General features: G+C 44.8%; 1 protein-coding gene across 8 annotated transcripts in view; it reads left to right on the forward strand.

Moving 5' to 3' along the window:
- Positions 1-2,745: 2,745 nt before the first annotated feature.
- TMLHE (trimethyllysine hydroxylase, epsilon) overlaps positions 2,746-24,014 on the forward strand; it is a 38,166-nt gene continuing 16,897 nt past the window's right edge. For 5 of the 8 annotated variants that reach the window (XR_009759265.1, XR_009759266.1, XM_061598194.1 and 2 more), the window contains exons 1-6: positions 2,746-2,834; positions 9,937-10,088; positions 17,161-17,342; positions 18,185-18,361; positions 20,421-20,700; positions 23,640-23,759. Coding sequence is in view for 6 of the 8 variants with exons in the window: in XM_061598194.1 (XP_061454178.1) it covers positions 17,162-17,342; positions 18,185-18,361; positions 20,421-20,700; positions 23,640-23,759 (758 nt within the window). In the remaining 2 variants the exon portion in view is untranslated. Of the gene's footprint in view, positions 2,835-9,711; positions 10,089-17,160; positions 17,343-18,184; positions 18,362-20,420; positions 20,701-23,639; positions 23,760-24,014 lie in introns of all 8 variants that reach the window. The other 3 variants (XM_061598191.1, XM_061598196.1, XM_061598192.1) reach the window with 3 other exon arrangements.

A 24,014-nucleotide genomic window follows, 5' to 3' on the forward strand; every position in this document is an offset into this window, starting at 1 on the left:
TCTACCACTGAGCTATGGTCCTTTCCCGGTCATATGATGCCATGGGGAGGTTATATGATGTCACATCAAGCAATTGTTGTTTTACACTTTCCAGCGTGTTTTCCCCATCACTGTCTCTGCCAGAAAAAGTCCAATTATTTATTTAGAAGCAGGTATAAACAGCTTGATAGTTCAAACATGTCTGCTCTTCAGAAAAAAAATCCTTTGAAGCAGGTTTGTTGTGCAAGACCACCAAATCCACTTTAATTGCACAACCTGAATTTGCTGCTTTGCGACTGGATCCCATCCACAAAATAGAGACAGTCAGAAATTGGCCAGGTAAAATCAAGTCTGGTGCTGCTGTGCCGGTAGATGCCCATTTGCTAGACAGCAAATTTCTGCAACAGGCCATCAGCCAGCACTTCCCCAAAAAATGAATAAAGGGAGCCTGAAATTGTTTGAAATACTTAAATTTATTCAATCTTTGACTAGGAGGACCTCTAGTGGGCAGGAATAGGACCTTCACGCAGGCATAGCCAGGGTTGCTAATCTGAGGGATGTATTCTAGCAGGAAATTTTCCATATCTGCAAAGGAGGATGGGGAAATAGGCAGAGACTGAAAAGTTTATTTTAAAAAGGAACTAGTCTTAGTTCAAGTTTAATATGTCCCAGAAGGAACTAATTCCTTCAGTTACAAAGCAAACTAGTTTGGTTTACATTCATTTCACAGTTCAATTCAAGTTCATCCAAATGATCCTTGGCAAAAAGCAAAAGCAAAACAAAACAAAACCAACATTCAGATCATTGCAAGCTGCTGTGCTGAAGTATAAATACTGTATATACATAAGAAGACTAAGAGAATATCAAAACACAGAGAGAGAGAGCAGAATATGAATTCTTTAATTTATTTTTCCCATCCGTTATGATCTTTTCACTGAAAGGCCCCCAGTGTCTCAAGAGAATAAACTTGAAGATGAACTAGAAATTGTTCACAGTTTTATCTCAAACCAAATTTAATTCACATTCACTTCAACTGGCAATTATGGGAACTACTTTCAGGTGTAGTTTGGAGATTTTTGAACTAATTCGGTGAACTTTGTTAAACCAAAGTAGTTTATTCCAAGCAGTGGGAATTGGTGGTCTGTGCCCTACTATAAAAAAGACAGCTGTATTTGAAGGTAGGGATGGAAAGATCTGTCTGTTTCGGTTCGCTCAGTTTCTCATTTTTCCAATGTTAAATTCAGTTCTCTACACTTCTACAGAGATCTGCGTGTGTGTTTTTTAAAAAAATCCTCATGAAAATTCGCCACCATTTTAGTGCAAATTTCTCCAAATAAACACATTTTTGTATGAAGTTTTGACAAGATACACATTTTTGCAAGCCATTTCTCATCATTTCATGCCTTTTTGCATGTTATTTTCACTCATGTATTCATTTTTATGCACACTTTCCCCTAATATATGCATTTCTGTAAATGTTGTTTAGTTGGCGAACTGCATCTCAAAAATTCTAATAAATGTGAATTTCAAAGGATGGCTGTGTTTCATTTCTCATATTGTTTCAGAAAGGGTGAATTTGATAAATTCTGCTTGAAATGCGAACTGAATCGAAATTCTCACCCATCCCTATGTGAAGGATCATTTTATTTGGGCTACTTGGTCGGTTAAAGATAAAGAAAGCTAAGAAGTGAGAACAGGGTTTTTAAAGTTACCCATCAATACTCATCCCCTGAACTGTAGACCAAACAGGTGCAAACAGACCTGGTCACCGTCTTCCCAGGTAAGGAGAACACCAGTGGTTCCCAAGCCTTTTTTTCCCATAGACCACCTGAAAATTGCTGGGGGTCTTGGCAGACCGCTAAATTATTTTTATTCCTGTCTGTTGTAGCAATTGTAATGTGCTGCGCTAGATGCTGTGATTTTTCACTGTATTGGTATTGCTTCTTTTATTTCATATATTGTTTTAGTTTCTTCTATTTTATTGTATTACAATTTGAACTGTATGGAATGCAAATAGTAGAGTTCAAATTGTAATACAATAAAATAGAAGAAACTAAAAAAAACCCCAATACATTGAGTTCAATGAGCTTCAATTTCAGCTAAGTGTATGTAGGACTGCAGCCTGAGCAAGCAAACCATTTAATATTGTTTGGATACAAGCATTGAAACTTCATTATCTCAAAATGAAGCAAAACTGGAGCAACAAAAAAGAGGGTTTGATTCTGCAGGCTTCGGCTGATTTTTGCATTTTAACGTCAACTCCTTTGTATTCCCACTACTTTTGCCCCGCACATGGAGGAGCCTACCAGCTGCAATTAAGAACCAGAAGTCTATGTGCAACATTGCATCACCTGCTTTTCCCAACCAGTGTGCCTCCAGATGCTGTTGGACCACAACTCCCATCAGCCTCAGCCAGCATTGCCAATGGTCAGGAAATATGGGAATTGTGGTCCAACAACATCTGGAGGCACACTGGTTGGGAAAGGCTGCCTCAGAGTGTGTGTATGTATGTATGTATGTACTGTATATAGACAGTCATTCCTTCTTGTTTCCATGGGATGTCCGCCATATGCGGGGTGGGAGATTAACCAAACAGTGGAGCACTTTACAGTATATACATAATTCATCTCCACAGTGCCCAAGCCTCTTTGTGTCTTGGTTGCCCCGCAGCTTCAATTAGGAGCCGGACGTGACTTTGTGGCTTCATTATATCTTGCCTCTTGCCCTCCTCTCTCTCGCTCTCTCTCGGATTCCTCTTCCTGAAACCGCTCTGCTGTGTGTACTCTATGGTAGTGGGATGGCTCATTCTTCCTTCTGCAGGGGCGGGGTGGACTGCTGGTTGGTGACCCCAGAAGGTAAGGGGTGCCGGGAGAGGAGCGGTTGTATAATTAAAGGGGGAGGAGAGGTACGGGAGGTAGTGGTCAGAAGTATTTAGGGACTCCTGGAGATGCCTGTTACTGGGTTTAAATGACAGAGCTCGCCTGTGGAACGTGCGAGCCTAAGGAAAGAGTGCTTCTGAGCACGACCAGAGTGCATACCCCTCGCCACTTAGGAACCACCACCGGAGGCCACCCATCTGGACACTTTTGCAGTGTTGGGGGTTTTAAAAAAAGAAAGAGAGAAATTATTGCTAGGCAGTGGAGTGGAAAATATAGGACCCTTTAGTCCTGCTGGGTAATGGGCTGCTGGGATAGAGAGCGAGGCTGCTTAAAACACCCACATTTTATGCAGGTTTGTTCAGTTTCCTAAGAAGTAAGTGTCCTATTGTTTCAGTGGTCTTACTCCCAAGTAATTGAGGGTAGGATTGCAGCCCATAGGTTCAGATGTTGCTGAATTACAATTCCCATCAGTCCCTGCATTTCTTGTTTAGAAATGAAATAGTGGTCATCTGTTGTTTGACTCTTGAAATGGATACCTGCAGTATTAAGCCTGGGTAAATCTAGATGGAATAATTTACCCTGGGGAAACTCCCCCTTGCAAATCTTGTATGCTTGTTTCCATTATTTATTTGTTTGTTTATTAGATTTATATCCCACCCTTCATCCCAGAAGGAGCCCTATATCTGAATAATGTCAGTAATGAGCACCAGTGTGGTGTAGTGGTTAGAGTATTGGACTATGGGTTTGAATCCCCACACAGCCATGAAGCTCACTGGGTGACCTTGTGCCAGTCACTGCCTCTCAGCCAAAGAGGAAGGCAGTGGTAAACCATTTACATTTTAATGAATCCATTTAGGATTAATCCGGCCCCTCTACTGTGCCTGCTCCTACTATTTACCCAATTAGCCTAATGTTGTCATCTCTGACTGGCAGTGGCTTAGTAGGGATTTGGACAGAGGTTTTTCCATTTCACTTACTCCCTAATCCTTTTTTTTTTTTGAACTGGAGATGCCAGGGACTGAAGTTGGTGATGCTGAATTTGGTCAATCATTCCTAGTTTTTGGTTCAAAGGTATGAGCAGTCTGAATAAAGAGCCAAAATTGAAAGTTGAGCCTGGGACTTTCTTATGTGAAGCTTTGCTCCTCCACTGAATCTCTTTAAGCATTGATAATTCAACTCAGCTTTGACAACACGTTATTTTTCTATCAGTCCTTCAGCAGATTTACCCAGAGTTCTGGATACCTTGATGCAAATACTCCCACCCCAAAGTAACCTGGGTGAGCCTATGTTCATTGCTTTACAGTGGAGTAGAGCAGGAATGATACTGAATGTTCAGTGGCCAGCTTTCCTGCCTGTTTGCATTCCTGCAGGGGATGGAAAGTGGGATGGGACAATTTTGCAGTGTTGGGGTTTTTAAAACAGAAAAAAATTATTGCTAGGTAATGAAGTGGAAAATGTAAGACCCCTTAATCCCAGTGAGTAATGGTGCAGATCAGAGCTGGCGCCAGAGGGCGGCCAGGTTGAGCCCTGGCTGAGGGTCCCTGCAGTCCAGAGGGGCTCCTGAAGGGCCCTTCCCGTTCCGCAATGCCCAGCAGCGTCAGCTCCCCACCCTGCCTCAGATCACAGAGAGAGAACTCTCAGGCAACCCCTCCATACAGACCTTGTGGACTTCAATAAGCCCTCACGCATGCCCCACCTACCTCTCCCATTGCTGTGAATGCTGTGCACGCTATGCACGCATGCCTGCCATCAACCAAGATGGCGGTGAAGGCTTCCCTAAGGGGCTGATGGCCCTGCTGCCATAAACCAAGATGGCAGCTGGGGCATCAGCCCCTTAGGGAAGCCCCCACCGCCATCTTGGTTGATGGCAAGCATGCACATGCAGCGCACAGAGCATTCACGTGAAGCGACGGAAGAGGAAAGCAGGGCATGTGTGCAGGCGGGGTGTGCATGTGCTGCGGGCCAAGGGCAGGCTGGTACCCAAGGGCCCAGTCATGCCTGGTGCTGACCCTGACACAGATGGGAAGAGATGCTTTGATTACATCTCTTAGGTTGCAGTTAAGTGCAGGTGATTCTGGCTTTCACGGTTGGGTTATTTGATTTTCGGCTTTGAATCTGTTCCGCTTACTGCCTTGCATCTCCAATCACACGAGGGCATACTTTTGGCCTCATTAAAATGCAGACCAAAATATGTGATGTGGGAGTTATAATAGAGGCCCTCTCTGCACTATATATTTAAAGCACTATTATATCACTTTAAACAGTCATGGCATCCCCCGAAGAATCCAGGGAACTCTAGTTTGTAAACGGTGCTGAGAGTTGTTAGGAGATACCTACTCCCCTCACAGAGCTACAATTCTCAGAGGTCCCTCGGAAGAGGGATTGTCACTCTACTCTGGGAATTGTAGCTCTTTGAGGAGGACAGGGGTCTGCTATGAACTCTCACACCCTTAACGAATTACAGTTCCCAAGATTCTTTGGGGGAAAGCCATGACTGCTTAAAGTGGCATGATGCTTCTTTAAATGTAGACTGCAGATGGGGCCATAGTTGCTTATAAAAACAACTTATTGAGGATATTTTGGCAGTAGCCATGTAAAGATATTGGCTGCGGTGTCTGCAGTCGTGTATGTTAGTGGCCTGTATAGTTCATCGTTGCTTATCAGAGTAGTCATGCTCCACTTCTGACTCTTTAGCAGGACGAAATATGTACGACTCCTTCTGCTCGGTGCCTTGATTCTTAACAGAATATATTTTCTACCGGTATCTCACTAGGGCATTTTGTGTAAGCAGTAGACTTATTTTGACTGCTGCAAAATCCTGTTTGCTTCTCCATAGCATTTGCTAACCAGCCAATATTTCTTCCTCACCATCCTTACCCTTCCTCCTTTTGCTATCTGCATATAAGGTATCAGGGGTGTAGTTGTTCAGGGTCTTGAGGGATCTCAGACCCTTTACATTTTGGGGAGCAGCGTCCCTATATCTTCAGCATCCTATGAGCCAATCATCATGAAAGGGAAGTGTTAGCCACTGAGAAGAGTCTTCTAATATGTTTCCTTGTCCTTTCCTGCTGCTTGGAGCCAGTTAGAGTGAAAGGAGGTGAGTCAGCCATTGAGAAGAGTCTTCTCAATGGCTAAGACTCTCCCGTTGCATGCTTATTGCCTCCTAGGGGTATCTGTTGTTGTGGGAGAAGGCATTAACAAAGATCTCATTCTCAACCCAGCAGCAAAAAGAAGGGGGCATGGCTGTGACTAATATGAAGGAACCCTGCACTTTGGAATTTACACTACTGTAAGGTGTTGCTGTATTCTAAGCACTGTGATCTGCTTCCTCATTACTGCAGTAAGGCATCTGGCACAACTCTGATGCCGAGAACAGCATGGCAGATGTTTGGTTATGATTCTTTAAGGCAGGTGTGGGGAACCTTTGACCCTCCAGATGTTGCTGACAACAGCTCCCATCAGCCCTAGTAAGCAAAGCTGATGGCCAGGGATAATGAGAGCTGTAGTTCAGCAGCTTCTGAACAGCCAAAGGTTCCCCACACCTGTTTTAAGGTTTCGAGGAGAGCACTCTTCTAGTTTTGCTTCCTAACACTCTTTGATCTGAGAAGTCAGGGATCTAACTAGGATCATTTATATGCAAAGTGTCCTTCCCATCAGTGATTCCTTCCTTGTTTTCTCTGATTTCCTGGCCATTCACCAACATCTGGAAGGCTACAGGTTTCCTATCCCTGTTTTAGGCAAACTGAGCAAGGCACTCTTTGGGATGATCTTTTCCCAATCAACAGAGTGTGGCTCTAAAATCAGTTTTAAATTCCTAGAAGCTGAGATGGAAACATTTGTAGGGGCCTGAACAACTTGATGTTTTTGTTGTTGTTACTAGCAAAAAACAAACAAACAAGTCATGTACCAAGAAAAACAAAGCTAATGTATGACTATGAAAATGAATGTATGTGTGTGACATGCATATATATATATATATACACCATAAATATCTCAACAATCAGAAGGAATACAAAAGAATGCGAAGCTGGACAACAGTGAATGAGTACATAGTCCACACGCTGTATACACAATGAAAAAATAAATTCCTGTATCACAATACAGTTGATATTTATAGCAGTATAATATTTCCTTTATAACAGTAGAAATATCCAAATATTGATGGATGCTCTGGAATATGTTTCCGTTTCAAACATCAGAAAAATCTACTGTATTGAATGGGAGCCAGGCTTGACTCTCCCACTGTTGCTGTTAGTGACACGCCTTGCTTGCCTTGGTAAAAATTGTTTGTGTGTGTTGCATGGTTAAGGAAACAGTTGTGATGCCAGTACTGTCCTTTATTGTTCAGATGTTGGTAACCAACATGATGCCCTCCAGATGTCATTGGATTGTAAGTCCCACCATCCCTGACTAATGGCTGTCTTGCCTGGAGCTGATGGGAGTTGGAGTCCAGCATCATCTGGAGGACACCATATTGGCTACTTGCCCTCCCGCACCCCCCAAAAAAGGTGTGTTTGAAGTTGCCTTTTGGCTTTCATGACTCAGTAAGAGGAGGGATGTCAGGCATCAACAAAGACTTGCCTGGTGTTTTTTTTTCCTTCTTTTTTCTGTTGCTGGTACGAGCTCTGTCTAATGTTAAGTGGCCATTTGCGTCACTGTGAGCCAGTCCAGACTTTCTGGCCTGATCCTAATCTAGCTCCTGTATGCCCCAGAGGTACCTTGCCATCTGCTAGATATTAATGTACCCTTCCAGCATCTTCGCTGTGGCTTGGCTGATCTCCCATCAGCGCCAATAAGCATGGTCCAATGGTCAGGGGAGATGAGAGTTGTAGTCCAAAACACCTGGAGGGTACCAAGCTGGAGAAGCCTGTGGCTGGACAAACTAGCCTTCATTTACCTCTCCTTCCATTGTTATATGATGACTCCCTCCCCATCCTGATTACCCTTTGGCAATCCCTGGCTGCGTATACACCATAGATTTAAAGCACATGACTGCCCCCAAAGAATCCTGATAACTGTAGTTTGTTGAGGGTGCTGGGAATGATAGCTCTGTGAGGAGTAAGCTACAATTTCCAGGGTTCTTTGGGGGAAGTCGTGTGTTTTAAATGTATGGGGTGTATGAACCACTCTGAGGTCACAATCATGTCTGTTTTATGCAAATCCTCTAGGCAGGGACCAGATAACATCTGTGTTCCATGCAGTATTTAACCTTTTAATAATCCTTCATCTGCTATTTTTACTATCTCTTTGTTAGTCTGTATAGTTGGGATCATTATGATCTCATATAATGATTAGTGTCATTAAGATGGCGGGCTTCTCTAATGAAACCAGTTTTGTTTGTTACAGCTAAAGCCTGCCTTTGTCAGCTGGTTTAAATATAACATCTCTATATTTCTCAAAGTTAGACAGTGTTACACTTTCTTCTCTAGTCAAACTATACCAAGTGTGAACTTCAGAATGTTCTATATTTTTTACCTCCTCGATAACTAAATCCTCAAAAACCTGAATCCTAGGATTTTTTTTATTTTTTTTTGTAGGTGGATTAAACATGGATTTTGGTCTGAATAATACAGATCTGGTATGGAGTGGCGCACTTGTCCTTTTTTTAAAAAACCTGCAATCTTTATTTTCCTAAATAAAGATTGTAACTCAGCCGTGGAGCTGAATGAGTTTTAACCATTGAAAAAACAGTTTGATGACAGTGGTAAATACAGAAAAGTAGCCATAAAATGCCAAAACAGATAGGGAGAAATGCAACCACCAATGTATGATGTCGGGTCTCATGAAAGGGTAGCAAGTTAGTTATTTAATATAATCATTATTGTATTTTGCCAAGAAGGGGGAAGAGGTGCTCTTGGGATTTTCTGCATCAGGTGCCAAAATAACTCACCTTGACTACTATGCAATTTGACTTGGGAGGGGAAAATATTTGCTATTCTGCCTCAAGCAGAAATATATTTTCAGCCAGCCCTACAGATGAAACGGAAATAAGGGCAACAGACAAATAAACTATTGGTAAAATAGCAAAAGATCACACTCTGCACCAGGTATCACTCCAGAAGGTGAGCAACCCTTTATAAAGGCTCAGAAGCTTTCCTGAAAGGTTGTGGTCTTGAGGAGTCATGAAATGTTGAGGTTCAGTTTGGGGGAGGGGAGAAGCATTAAAAAGGGGGAGAGCATTGGCTTTCTTGAGCCCCTAACATGGGTGCAGCCCACCAAGCCTCTCTGCCTGACCCTTGCAACTCTCCCCAGGCCATGCTCCTCACTACCCCTGCTCTGCTTTTCCCTGGCTGGAATGTGTCCTTGAACTAGCCCCCCTGGATCAAAGATGAAGAGGGGTGGGTGAGGCGTAGAAACCTCCGACTTGTACTGGGCTAGAACTGTGCTGTTCAAAAGTAAGAGTCAGAGCTGTTGCTCTTCCCCCTTTTGCCTCTGGCTTTGCCCACCACTGGTTGCCCACGAGGGGATGCAGCTGCAATGCTAAAAAAGGTTCCGCACCTCTACCCTAGCAGTTCATGTTATCCTGCAGGAAAGTATGACTGGCTGAGTGGAACCATGAACAGGCAGATTAGTATGTACTGCAGCATTTTGTAGCAGCGCCCCAGTTGCTCTGTTTTTACTTTTCAAAGCTACAGCTGTCTCTGTACAACCAGAGCAAAGAGCTTCCTCTCTGGAAACCTGAAGTTAACATGGCCTTTTTTTTTCCATTGGGAAGCAATTAGCGTTTTGTGTTTTCAGTTCAAAAAACAAACACACCAATCCTTGATGAAAGACGCAGTAAGCTATCTTGACCTATGCCCAGCATTCGGGAGGGGATAAACTAATAGCTGAAGCACTGTTTCCCCCTTCTTAGATCTCCGCAGTGATGCTGTTCTGATGCTCTGCAGCTGCCCACAGGCTCCAGCCATGCTACATTCCTGCCTTTTCCCGATTCCTGCCTTTCCTTATATTTTGCCTTTCCCCCTGAGAGCGTGTGTCTTAGGTGTGGTTGGGCCTCTCTGCTCTGCTTAAGAATCTGCTGAAGAAGGTTCTTGATCACTTTTCTTTCCGCCTTCTCACCTTTGGCCTCTTGGATCAGATCCAGCTCAGCGTAGGCCCCTCGAAGCAAGAGTCTTCACCAGGGAGATGACCGGTTCGCCTTCTCTTAAAGTTCCAGATTGTCTTCGCGTTTGCCTTCAGTGGGGCTGATCTGTGGATTTTATCCTGCCTATGTTCAGCTGAAACTTGGAGGTAACTTTGCTTAACAAATGAATAATTATTGTTCAGCCATCCCCTAAAAACGAGATTGTTCAGGGAAGCTGAGAATAACAGTGACACAAAGACCAGGTTGGGAAAGCATTGCTAGTTTTTAATTCTTGTATCCTTATTTAAGATGAAAATACCAAATAATATGTGGGTTCTTCATTGGCTCCTTCAGCAGCACCCCCCCCAATGCTATTTGAAATATTTGGGCATAGTTTTTCAATCTTCTCGGACATGGCCAGCTCAACAAGAATATGTGGTAGAAAAGGCTATGCAGAGAACTAAATTTTTGCTATGTGTTTATTCCAAACAAAAGGTCATGATTTTATACCTGCTGTGCTTGATATTTCTTAAGCCTAACCCTCTAAGCGCTCTTATTTTATGGGATTCAGATTTAGGCTGATGCCAATTTAAGCCCACTGGGATTTGTGCAGTCTCAGTTCCTTTAGACAACTTTTCTCTGTAGCAGGATGCGTTTCAAATGTGTTCTACCATTCAAAGCTGGTCTCTCCTCCATTCTCACACTGGCCTGGTTCGAGACGTACAGAGTCCTTTTACTTTACTATTTGATACTGAAACAACAGAACGATCTGTCTGCAATGAGAGAACGATGTCCCTGTTTCCCAACCGGTCCTTGTGATACAATGGCATCTTATCTACAGGATGTTACTATGCTAAAGTACAAAAGGGCTTTCTCGAATGTGCAGTTGAATGTGCTGCCTTCAGCAATACTCCACTCCAGGGTCATTTCAAGAAAACTCCATGCGAAAATTGTATATGTGCTAGAACATTGGCTCATGTCTCCCTGTTTTGCTCTTTTTATGGAGATTCGCATAAAGAGTTAATCACACCATTATTGTTATCTTATCCAGGGATTATTCAGCTGATAAGCTTGTGAATTTTCTCCTTTGCAGACCAAGATAAACGGGTGACAGCAGAGGCTGCCCAATTTCTAAAGGCTGCCACTAAAATAAGAGCCACAATCATGCTCTTATGAGTTTTAATTTGAATCATGTCATTTTGCAGTTTTATCTGCTTCATTGTGTTTATGCGGTTGCCCTTTGTACAAATACTGTATGGCAATGGCTGGGGGCTGATGCAAATATCTATTTTTGGCACTTTAAATGCCCTGAATTAATGTGAGGGTTAAAGGTGCGCATGCAAGGTCTGAATGCAAGAGACCTTCCAAAAGCACATGGAATCCAGCACGCAGAACAGCCCAAACTGATTAGACTGAAGGGCGATGGTCCCTTAGCTGTGAAGCGTATTCAGGCTGTCTCTGGCAACCTTTGATACTGGAATGGGAAAGGTGATAGAGGCAGTGTGTGGGGAAGAGATAACAGCTTTTAACTTCAGGCTCTTGGGAACCCAAGAGACTCTCATAGCAGGCTTGTTGGAGCAAACATAGGTTTGTAACCTCTTTCCTCTCAGTTTCTGTCTACAGTCATGTTACATAGACTCTAGGAGTTGTAGTCACTGGATGGATGGATCTGTCCAATTTTGTTCTCTTAGATTCTAATTTTTCTGATCGTAAATTCAGTTCTCCACATTTCTGCAGTAATTTGCAAATCTTCATAAAGCTTGTCAGCATTCTAATGTGAATCTCTCCTGATAAGCATGTTTGTATGCAGTTTTGCCTTATACGCGTTTCTGCAAAGCAATTTTCCCTACTACAGTGTATTGTTGTATGTCATCGTCACTAACATATGAATTTATGTGCACGCTTTACCCTAGTATATGTGCTTTTGTACACATTACTTGGCTGGAGAATTGCACTGCAAAATTCGGAGAAATGTGACTTTTGAAGGATGGCTGTGTTTTGGTTGATGTATTGTTTTGAAAAGTGCAAATTTTGCAGGTTCGCTTTTAAATGCAAACTTAAACCAATTTCCCCCATCCCCAGCCACTTGAATTTCTTGTTGATACTTGGAGAAACTTCATATTGAAATGAACATCTCCCCTCTTCCGTTTTGTTTTTTTCTCAAGCTTTCTTTTAGTAATCAAAAGTAGGGAGCTAAGGGCCAGTTCTGTAGTATAGTTTGCTGAATGTTCTGCTGTTTTTTTCTTCCTTTCCAATTTTTTTTTTTGCATTTTATCTAGGAATCACCTTTTCTATAAGTTTCACATTTTATCAATGTGTAAATTAGTTTCTTCCTTGCAAAAAGCTTGAGAGGCAAATGTATTAGGCAACATAACAGAAGTGTTTTTGTTACTGTCTAATTAGAGATGCAAATGAGATAAAGTAGCCTCTTTCATCAGACAGGCTTAAGTTGGCATCAGAAGAATGCAAGCTTTTGAGTTGCAGAGCTTTTGGTTCATTGGAACAAAAAAGTAGCGGAATCTCGGGAATAGAAAGCAAGTGGTTGAAAATGCATCCTTGCTGCCAACAGTATAGTCACTTGAAACTCAGAAAAGTTTGCATCCCCTTGTAGCAGCCTAATTCAGTCCAATAAAAGTTATATCCTTTTATCTTTTGGGACAAGCATCACGGCCACTGCCTGGCAAGTAACCGCTCATTTATAATGCAGGGGTCTCAGACAGCTGAAGCTATTAAGAATCATTCTTGTTGCTTCTGTGTTGATAACAAATGTGAACTCTGATGTTAATTAAACATTTGCCTATGTAATATTCTTCACGTGGATTGCTTCACACTGTCTTCTTTGGTGACACTCTTAAAAACCATGATAGGAACATGGGAACCCACCTTATATCGAGTTGTACTATTGATCTGTCTAGCTCAGTATTGTCTGCATTGACTGGCAGCAACTCTCTAAGGTTTCAGGCAGGTGTGCTACCTGGAGATGCCAGAGATTTGGACCGTTTGCACACAAATGAAGCATCTCCCCTTAGCTACAGTGCTTGCCTGGTGTCACCATCACACTAGTAAGATAGGAAGCTGCCTTATACTGAGTCAGACCATTTATTCATCTTGCTCAGTGTTGCCTACACTGACTGGCAGCAGCTCTCCAGGGTTTCAGGCAGGGAATCTTTTCTACCTCTTCCTGGAGATTCTGGGGGTTGAACTCGGGACCTTTTGCATGCAAAACAGATGCCCTTCTACTGAATTGTAAGTCTCTCCAAAATGTTCTTTATGCAGGGCATCAAAACTACTGACCTTATCCGAAGGTTGCTGTCTCAAGATTATTGTCCGATTGCGGGTTTTGGCCTGTTTAACTTTGTAAGGGCCTGTGTGCTAATTGCACTGTGTCAACAATGAAATCATAATCGGGATAAAATTGTAACGCTGGGATTGGCAGCCTGATCCTACGTATGCTAGTAAGTGGAGCTGGGATTGCAGTTCAGTTAGATGAAAGAAAGGTTTAGGCCATGCTGAACCTATGTTTCATGCCAGTAAGGTCACAAAATAATTGCTGTGGCCATGGCTGCCTTTATATCTTGAGTTATTCTACAGTTATGAACAACTTTTTCCTTCTTTCCCCCCGTCCCGCAATCCCTTAAACCGAGAGTAGCCGTGGTGCCCTGGAGATGTTGTTCAGCTCTAGTTCCCATCAGCCCCAGCCAGCATGGCCAGTGGCCGAGGATGATAGGAGTCATAGTCCAGCAACATCTGGAGGGCCTAAAGGTTCCCCTTGAGGAACTGCCCATTTGCAGCCAATTTCTGTTCAGTCATTCTATCTCCCAGCAGAACAACGAGCTAGCTGGAACCTGGCACTGCTGTACCATACCACAGTTCATGGCAAACAATTACCAGAGGCAGCAGACTGGTTGATTACAGCAGGCGGTTTATGTGGCTATTGCTGGCAAAACAACCAACAGTCACTGGCCTACATCTCTTTTCCTACCGTCATTTTTATTTTTTATTTATTTTATTAAGCTTATATACCGCCCGACTAGCAACAGCTCTCTGGGCGGTGAACATTAAAAATACAATAAAAATAACACAATACAGTATATCACAATACAAAACTGTACAAAAAACTGTACAGTCTAAAATCAAAATATAATAATTTAGAATTAACAGGAATTAAAATGCCTCAGAGAAGAGAAAGGTTTTAACCTGGCGCCGAAAAGATGATAGTGTCGGCGCCAGGCGCACCTCCTCGGGGAGACCATTCCATAGTTCGGGGGCCACCACTGAGAAGGCCCTAGATCTTGTCACCACTCTCCGGGCTTCCCTATGAGTCGGAACCCGGAGGAGGGCCTTCGTAGTAGACCGTAGTGTACGGGCCGGTTCATATCGGGAGAGGCGTTCCGACAGATATCGTGGTCCCGCGCCGTATAAGGCTTTATAGGTAAGTACCAACACTTTGAATCTGGCCCGGAAGCATATTGGAAGCCAGTGCAAACGGGCTAGCACAGGTGTTATATGCTCAGACCGCTTAGTTCTTGTTAGCAGTCTGGCCGCCGCATTTTGCACTAGCTGTAGCTTCCAAATCCTCTTCAAAGGTAGCCCTACGTAAAGCACATTGCAGTAGTCCAGACGCAAGGTTACCATAGCATGTACCACTGATGTGAGGTCCTCCTTACTCAGATAGGGACGTAGCTGGGCTACCAACCGAAGTTGGTAGAACGCATTCCGGGCCACCGAGGCTACATGAGCCTCAAGTGTGAGGGAAGAGTCTAAGATGACTCCCAGACTACGCACCTGTTCCTTTAGGGGGAGTGTAACCCCATCCAGGACAGGGTATATATCCACCATCCGATCAGAGAAACCATCCACCAACAGCATCTCAGTCTTGTCAGGATTGAGTCTCAGTTTGTTAGTTCTCATCCAGTCCATTGTCGCAGCCAGGCAACGGTTCAGCACGTCAACTGCCTCACCTGAAGAAGATGTAAAGGAGAAGTAGAGCTGCGTGTCATCAGCATACTGATGACAACGCACTCCAAAACTCCTGATGACCGCCCCCAGCGGCTTCATATGTTAAAAAGCATGGGAGACAGAACCGAACCCTGCGGGACCCCACATTGGAGAACCCACGGTGTCGAGCAATGTTCCCCAAGCACTATCTTCTGGAGGCGACCCGCTAAGTAGGAGCGGAACCACTGCCAAGCAGTGCCTCCAACTCCCAACTCCGCAAGCCTCTCCAGAAGGATACCATGGTCGATGGTATCAAAAGCCGCTGAGAGGTCAAGGAGAATCAACAGAGTTATACTCCCTCTGTCTCTCTCCCGACATAGGTCATCAAACAGGGCGACCAAGGCAGTCTCAGTGCCAAAACCAGGCCTGAACCCCGATTGAAATGGATCTAGATAATCGGTTTCATCCAATAGCGCCTGGAGCTGGTCAGCAACCACACGTTCCAGGATCTTGCCCAGGAACGGAACATTGGCTACTGGTGTGTAGCTGCTGAAATCCTCTGGGTCCAAGGAAGGTTTTTTCAGGAGTGGTCTCACTGCCGCCTCTTTCAGACAGCCAGGGACCACTCCCTCTCGTAAAGAGGCATTAATCACTTCCTTGGCCCAGCCAACTGTTCCTTCCTTGCTAGTTTTAATTAGCCAAGAAGGGCAAGGATCCAGTACCGAAGTGGTCGCTCGAACCTGTCCAAGCACCTTGTCCACGTCCTCGAACTGAACAGTCACCCTGGTGACTGATGCCCAGACACATGCTGCAAGGCTCATTCCCATCCAGCCTTGACCCACAACTCGGCCTTGGCCTTCTCTCTTTGCTACAGATATTTATTTATTTATTTGTTGCATTTGTATACTGCCCCATAGCCGAAGCTCTCTGGGCGGTTTACAACAATTAAAAACATTAAAAACAAATGTACAAGTTTAACTACACATTTTAAAAAACAATTTAAAAACACATGCTAAAATGCCTGGGAGAAGAGGGAAGTCTTAACCTGGTGCCGAAATGATAACAGTGTTGGCGCCAGGCGCACCTCGTCAGGTAAATCATTCCATAATTTGGGGGCCACCACTGAGAAGGCCCTCTCCCTTGTTGCTGTCCTCCGAGCTTCCCTCGGAGTAGGCACCCAGAGGAGGGCCTTTGATGTTGAGTGTAATGTACAGGTGGGTTTGTGTCGGGAGAGGCGTTCCATCGGGTATTGTGGTCCCAAGCTGTGTAACTCTTAATTGCTCTCAAGGTCCCCCTCAAGATGAATTCAGATAAACCCCATGTGGGATTGGGGGGCAGGGAGGTGTTTTCAACAGCTTGGGGTTCCATGGCACAACAGCCTTTGTTGCCTGTTTATGTGCCAAGGGTGAAACCCATCAGCAATTCCCAACATAGCATCTTGGTTGGGGCTGCAGCAGTGTTCAAAGAGATCAGTCCCATGCAGAGTGGCATAGTTGCCACACGTGAATACGTTTCCAGGAGTGAGGGATAGGGAAGAAATTTGATTCAGATCGCCTTTAAAGGCAAGCCTACCCAGTCTGCACTTTCTGAAACAATACACTAACCAAAACACAGCCATCCTTTGAAATTTGCCCCTTGCCAAATGCTGCAATGCAGTTCTCCAGCCAAGTAATTTGTACAAAAATGCATTTACTGAGAAAGTGTGCATAAAAAATGCATTATATTAAGGGAAATTGTTTTGCAAAAATGTGTATATTAGGTAAAATTGCATACAAAAAAGGGTTCTATTAGGAGAAATCAACACTAAAATGCTGATGAATTTTCATGAGGACTTTAAAAAATTCGCAAACTGATGTAGAAATGTGGAGATGTGAATTTAAGATTGGAAAAATGAGAATTGAAAGAGAAACCAAAACTGACCGATTCACCTGTTCCTGCGAGGAGCTGCCCGGCAGTGGGATTTCAGTTGGATTCCTTGCACTGCATGCTTTATCTGCAGCAGCTTTGGATATGACAGAGGAGATTTGGGGATCAGATCTAGGAAGCTGCCGTTGTTGGACTCTCTCCTATCATCCCCAACTAGCATGGCCAGTGGTCAGGAATGATGGGAGTTGTAGTCCAACAACATCTGGAGGGCCACAGGTTCTCCATCCTTGCCTTAGCATGAGGCATTTTCTCTCCTGCTACTGCCATGGACAGCCCCTTGTGCCTAGAGAGTCAAGCTTGGGTTGGGGAGTGTTTTCGGCACTTCATGCTGATCATGGTGCCCGTGAGTGAAGTCTCTTTCTGTCCCTTTCCCAGGATGTGGGGTCGTCAGCTGATGTACCTCTTCTCCAGCTCCCACCGGCTGCTGAAGAAAGGTTACAGGCACCGGACACCATGGCTGCTCGGATTCAGGATAAATCTTCCAAGCCTGACACACTGGCATCACACAGCCCCAGAGTCGCTGAAATGTGCCTGGCAGTTAAATGATGATCACTTGGGTAAGGAGCCTACAAGCGAGGGAGTTCGAAGGGCTAGGGGGAAGAGCACATGGATACCTTCATGAGCAAAAGTGTTCAGGCTGCCAGCCATGCCCTTTTTTCAGGGCATTCCATTCCATTCCAATTTCCTCTCCAAACAGTCAGTTAGCATTCCATACCCATAGAGCAAACACAGTCCTGTTAGGAGCCTGGGGGCAGGGGGCTACAAAGAACCAAGAGGGATGGAGGTAAAAGCACATGTATGCGTTCCTGGGCAAAAGTGCTCCTGTTCAGGATGCCAGCCAACCAGCCATGCCCTTTTCCAGGGCATTCCATTTCATTCATCCTCTTCCCTCCTAAACAGTCGGTCAGCATTCCATGCCTGTTGAACAAACTCAGTCTTCATTAAGTTGTTTGGGTCCATTAGGACTCTCTCCATTAGGGTCTTTTTCCCCCTAAAAGTGCTTTTGTATGGACTTCCCCCAAGCTTGCTTTATAACCTTCTTGTGAGTGGGTGGTGCTGTTCTGGCTACGCAAGGATGCGTGCTTGGAGAAGTGTGTTCACTATTCGTACATGGCTGCATCTACACCATACTTTTAAAGCACATTTGTACCACTTTAACAGTTAAGGTTGCCCCCCCCCAAGAATCCTGGGAACTGTAGTTCACTCCTTACAGAAGTCCAGTTCCCAGCACCTTCAACAAACTACAACTCCCACAATTCTTGGGGAGAAGCCATGTGCTTTAAATGTATGGTGTAGATGTGACCTAAACTGGCTGCTAGTAGCAGCTTCTGGTGAACTGGAGGAAAATCCTCCCTGCTGTTGCTTATGTTTGACCAAGTGATATGTGTGGCCTTCCTAGAGCTGAAATATGGGAACACCCTCATGCGCTTCAACTACATCTGGCTACGCGATCACTGCCGCTCAGCTTCCTGCTACAACACCAAGACCAACCAGCGCAGCCTGGACACGGCCAGTGTGGATCTGGGCATCAGGCCCAAGAGCGTCCGAGTGGATGAAACGACACTCTTTCTCACCTGTGAGTATATGGAGCTTGCTTTCCTGGGTCTGGAGGAGGAGGGAGCAGGAAAAGATGGGGTTTTGCAGGGGGCCACCACCGTTCTGAAACTGGCAATCTTCAAATTAGACTGGAGACTCTCTCTCTCAAGGAAGGAAGGAAGGAATTTTCCCCCCTGCCTTCAGGATTTGCAGTGCAAATTGTCTATACTGTTTCTGCATGAATCACCATCTCTTCACCTGCTGTCATCTACTGTTTTTGTTATTACAGTTCTTTGCCACCTTTCTTTCAAGGAGGCATCTCTAGGTAGGGCCAGCTAAAACCCTTGTCTGAAATCTGGGAGAGCCTCTAGCAGTCACTGTAGGCAGTGCTGAGCTAGATGGACCAATGGTCTGACTCAATGTAAAGCAAGGTTCCTATGTTCCTATTTTGCAGGTAGGAACACTGAGGCTTAGCGATAAGCAATTAGCACAATTTTTTGCTTGATATCTATTGGGAGTCAGAGACCCTTGCAGTCTACTGCAGATCACCCATTGGCCTGCTAGTGGATCCCCCATCTACCTTTTGCTCACCCCTGAGCGACGGTCCTTTTCACATCTTCTGTATTGCTCTGCACCCCTCCCCTCAAGTCTCTCCTCCGGGTGCTAGGATTTTTTGCTTTCAAGAACTGGCAGCTCCATCTATGAACTCCGGTTCATGTGAAAATGTTTTGCACTCAGAATACTTGTAAAATAATACACAACTGCTTGTCAGTCACTGCATTTGTTTTGTCTGGTGGCCAAGATATTTATTTCTCCCTGGAGCATGTCTGATGCACTCCAGGCCTGGAGAAAACTCTGTCGCACTTTCCTAAAGTATAACAGCATTAAGAACAGCCTGCTGGATCAGGCCAGTGGCCCATCTGGTCTAGCATCCTGTTCTCACAGTGGCCAACCAGAGGCCTATAAGAAGGCTGTCAGCAGGATCAAGCGTCACTAGCAAATCTGAGCTTCTCTTTTGGTTAAGTGTTGTTTTGAGAAGACGCCCTTCTGTAAACGGAGGGCATGAGATACAAGTGCTCTCTGGCTGCAAACCTCCACCCGGCATCAAGGAACTGGCTCTGGTTTTAGATGAAAGTGAAGTTGTCTGCACTTAATTTGCTGGGACTTCTGTATTCTTATCATAAGCGTACAAAATTACAAATTGAGTAAGCTTGGTCATTTTGGCCATATGCTAAAACTTATTAAACCACACTTTCAGTTGGTGTTTTGTGTTTGGTTGGTTTGTTTGACTTCCTATCCTGCCTTATTCTCCAAAGAGACGGAAGGCAGCTAACAAACAGTAGTCAAAACAAACACAAACCCCAGAAGATCCCAACATGCACTCAAAATAGCCTCAATATATAACCAATCTAACAAATTCCAGTTGAACAGAAATAGGCATAGAACCAAGCCAGCAAAATATGGCATAGTTAATGCAGGACCAGCGCAGAGAAGACAGTGATTCTTAGGGCCACATCTGCACCTTCCAATTAAAGCACTATGATACCTCATTAACAGTCACAGCCAAAGAATCCTGGGAATTGTAGTTGGTTAAGGTGCTGAGAGTTGTTAGGAGATTCCCCCCATTCCCCCTCGCAGAGCTACAATTTCCAGAGTGTTTTAACAATTGATCCCTCTTTCCAGGGGATTATGGGAACTGTAGCCCTAAAAACTCTCAGCACCCTTAACAAACTACAGTTCCCAGGATTGTTTGGGGGAAGCCATGCCTGTTTAAAGTGGTATGATACTGCTTTCAATGGAAGGTGCAGATGGGCTGTCTCAGCGTGGCTGGTCTCCCATCTCCTATCCATCCCATGCTGGCTGGGGCTGATAGAAGTTGACGTCCAACAATATCTGGAGGGCCACTGGTGCCCCCAGCCCTGGATTAGATTGATGATGCAAACCAGATCAAAGGGTTGTATGCAAGGCTGCTGGAAGAATCAGCCAATGGACTCACTCTCTCCCTTTGAACATAAAAGCTTCTCAGTTATTCAGGTCCGTCCTTAGCCTTTTGAAGAACATTTGCACTAATCCTGTCTGTCTGCTGCCACCCCCACCAGGGCCAGATGGCCATGTGACCAGGTACGGGCTGGAATGGCTGCTGAAGAACAGCTACGAGGGGCAGAAGCAGCAGGTCATGCATCCGCGTATTCTCTGGAACGCTCAGATCTACCAGGAAGCCCAGGTGCCCTCCGTGGACTGCCAGAGTTTCCTGGAGACCAACGAGGGCCTGAAGGAGTTCCTGCAGAACTTCCTGCTCTATGGGATCGCATTTGTGGAAAATGTCCCTGCAACTAAAGAAGACACTGAGATCTTAGCAGAGAGGATTAGCTTGATAAGGTAACCATGTGGGTATTTTGATAAACAGGCCTGCTCCTGATTTGAAAGAAGCCAAAAGCTTGTCTGGGTTGGGTCAGAGCATTACTATACAACTCTTCTGAGATCAAAAAGGAGCATAAGATTCTAGAGTGTGCAGTCGCTGCATTTCCCATCTCTTGCTATTTCTCATAGGGCTGGAAATAGACTCAAAAGCATGGGTGGGGAACCTGTGGCCCTGCAGATGTTGCTGGTCTCCAACTCCCATCAGCCCTAGCCAGCATGGCCAATGGTCAGGGATGGTGTAGTCCAGTGACACCAGAAGCACCACACCCTGTGCTAAGAGTCCAGAAAGAAGTTTATGTGCAACGAAGAGCACTCTTTAAAAAATGAAACTATATCAGCAGGACCAGAAACGAACACAAGGCAAAGAAAAATACAGGAGTGTGTGTGTGAGAGAGCGAGAGAGTGCTTACAAGATTATTTTAGCATACCCTTGATGAGACTAAGTCAGGAGGTAAAATATATTACCTCTTATTAAACAAAAGGAGACAGGAAGCCATCCTGTAGAGCAGGGGTCACTAGTGTGGCGCCCTCCACATGTTCTTGAACTACAACTCCCATTATTGTTATCATCATTATCATTAAATTTATATCCAGTCCTTCCTCCCAGTAGGAGCCCAGGGTGGCAAACAAAAGCACTAAGAACACTCTAAAATGTCATAAAAACAGACATTAAAATATATGAAAACTAAAAACATATTAAAACAAAACATCTTTAAAAGCATCTTTGAAAAAAGAAAAAAGCTTTAAAAGCATCTTAAGAAACTATTCCAACAATCCCTGGCCATTGGCCTTGATCACTAGGGTTGATGGGTGTTGCAGTCCAAATTGATCTGGAGGGCATCACGTTGGCTACCCCTGCTGTTGAGAGGAGTTTTGCAACTGGTTCAGGTATCCACACGGCAGCCAATCAAGACAAGCCCTCCATTCACATCGCCCATGTCAACCCAAGGAAGAGAATGACCCCAAAGATTATCTTCATATATGGCAGTTACACTCTCATCAGGGTGCCTGTGCTGGATGACTGAAAAACACAAAATATGCAGATCAACACTCATTCCAATGTTGCAGATGGTGTAGTATTGTTTGTATGTATGTATTGATGCTGCTTGTGGTGTTTGCTAGTTTTGATTTAATTGTTTGTACTTGTAACAAGCCTGTTGGATTATATTAAGAGTGACATTACAGTGAGTGTATTTATTATGCTGCAAACCACTGTCTGCATACAAAGCATATGCTGTACCACTAAGCTATGGTTTAGTCCTTGCCTTATATAATGTTGTCTTCTTCAGTTGCATCCGGGCTCTGTAGGCTGGGCCGTCTCCTCTCCTGCCCTAGAAAATGGCTGCTTTGGCTTTTCTAAGTCCTTGATGGTATCTAATGAGGGTCACTGTGTTGTTGGACAGACCTGGGGAAAAGCTTTATTTTCGCCTGCTCCCACCATCCCAAAAGGAGGAGGAGCAAGCATCTTTTCTTTAAGCCAGGGGTGGAGATCTTTTGGAGGCCAAAGGGCCACATCCCTTCCTGGGCAACCTTCCCGGGGGGCGGGGGATGGACATTCCAGTAACAAATGTGAATTTTGACTTTTGTACACTAGGCTAGTTTCTACACATTCTCACTCACCCGTCTCTTTATCCTTCCATCCAGAAAAGCAAAGAGTCTTTCTCAGAGTTCAAGGGCACTAGGCAAAAACATGCAAGGAGGGTGCAAAGCAGAACTGGTGAGGGGTGTGGCCCGTGGAGAGTCCCAATAAAGTGGCCTGGAGGGCTGCATTTGATCCCCAGACCTGAGGCTCCTCAACCCTGCTTGTCTTTCTGAAAGCTGATAGTGCTGAGCACAGAATGAGGAGCTGAGTTTTTAGCAGGCTGGGAACATTTTTCGTGTTCACGCTGATCAACGTTTCCTGTTTTGACTGGAAAGGTTAGGAGGACAGCCGTAGCCCTGGGGGCTCAAAAGATCAAAACAGTGGGACTCCAGTGGGAAGCAGAAGGAAAGTTTCTGTGCTCCTCCTCCCTCCATCCCCATTTCCAATTAAAACTGAATTGTCAGGCTGACTGGATTGCCCTGGAAGATTAGGGAAGAAGAGATTTGCACCAGTGCCTGCCTGCTGCCTCTCTCCCCAGCCTGGAGGTACCCTGAGCCTTTGGCCTGGGAACTTCTAGTCCTCTTTCCTGCTGTGTCTGATCATTATTCCTTTAGATTCCTCCCATGTTCAGCTTGTTAAGACTGGCTTCTATTTTCTTCTCAAATCCACCCAGATTTGTTCTAGTTTTAGTAAATATTTCTACTCCTGCAAGTTTAACATGTGCACGCAAGAGTCTTAACCCTGGAAGAGAACTCGGTGCTGGATTCAGAGGAGTAGCTGAAGCAGGAACAGTATCTAGCTCAGTGGCAGAGTAGATGTCAAGGGTGGGGGACTTGTGGCTATATGGATGTTGCTGGTCTCCAGCCCCAGCCAGCGTGGCCAGTAGGGGATGAGGGGAGTGTGATTTAAAGGAAGGTGCATGGGGAAATTCATCCCAGAACACCTTCCTTCCAGTGTAAATGTGCCTGCTGTTTGACAGGCTGAGGGGGGCACAGTGAATTCAGCAATGGGATGTGGGCCATGGGACACAGGTTGCCCTCCTGTGGAATACGTGGGCCAGTGGTCTGTTTCGAGGTAATTTGTTTGACTTGGCCAACATTCCATTCGTGCAACTCTAGGCATGGGTCAAGTTTGAACTCTGTGGGAATTGCTTCTGAGCAAGCGTATGTAGGTATTTCTGGAAGTGGTGAGCTAGGATCCTGTCACTTTTCACAGGAATATTCATCAAACCACCTGTTGTGGCATCAACCATTTGTTTTGGAGAATTCTGCATCTGGAATATTGGTTGATGTGTCTTCTCTCTCTCCTTTTCTAGGGAGACTATCTATGGCAGGATGTGGTACTTCACCTCTGACTTCTCCCGGGGAGACACAGCCTACACCAAGCTGGCTTTGGACCGCCACACAGACACCACTTACTTCCAGGAACCCTGTGGGTATGTTACAATTGACGAAGAGGCAGGTGATGGGAAACTGGCATGACTCAAATGGGCCCTACTTAGGAGGCTGCCTTTATACTGAATCAGACCATTGGCCCATCTAGCCCAGTACTGTCTACAGTAACTTGCAGTGGCTCTCCAGGGTTCCAGGCAGGAGCTTCTCCCAGCCCTACCTGGAGATGCTGGGGACTGAACCTGTGACCTTCTGCATGCAAAGCAGATGCTCTGCCACTGAGCTATGGCCCTTTACTA

The sequence above is a fragment of the Rhineura floridana genome, chromosome 16, assembly GCF_030035675.1.
Source record: "Rhineura floridana isolate rRhiFlo1 chromosome 16, rRhiFlo1.hap2, whole genome shotgun sequence".
NCBI classification, from domain to species: Eukaryota; Metazoa; Chordata; class Lepidosauria; order Squamata; family Rhineuridae; genus Rhineura; species Rhineura floridana.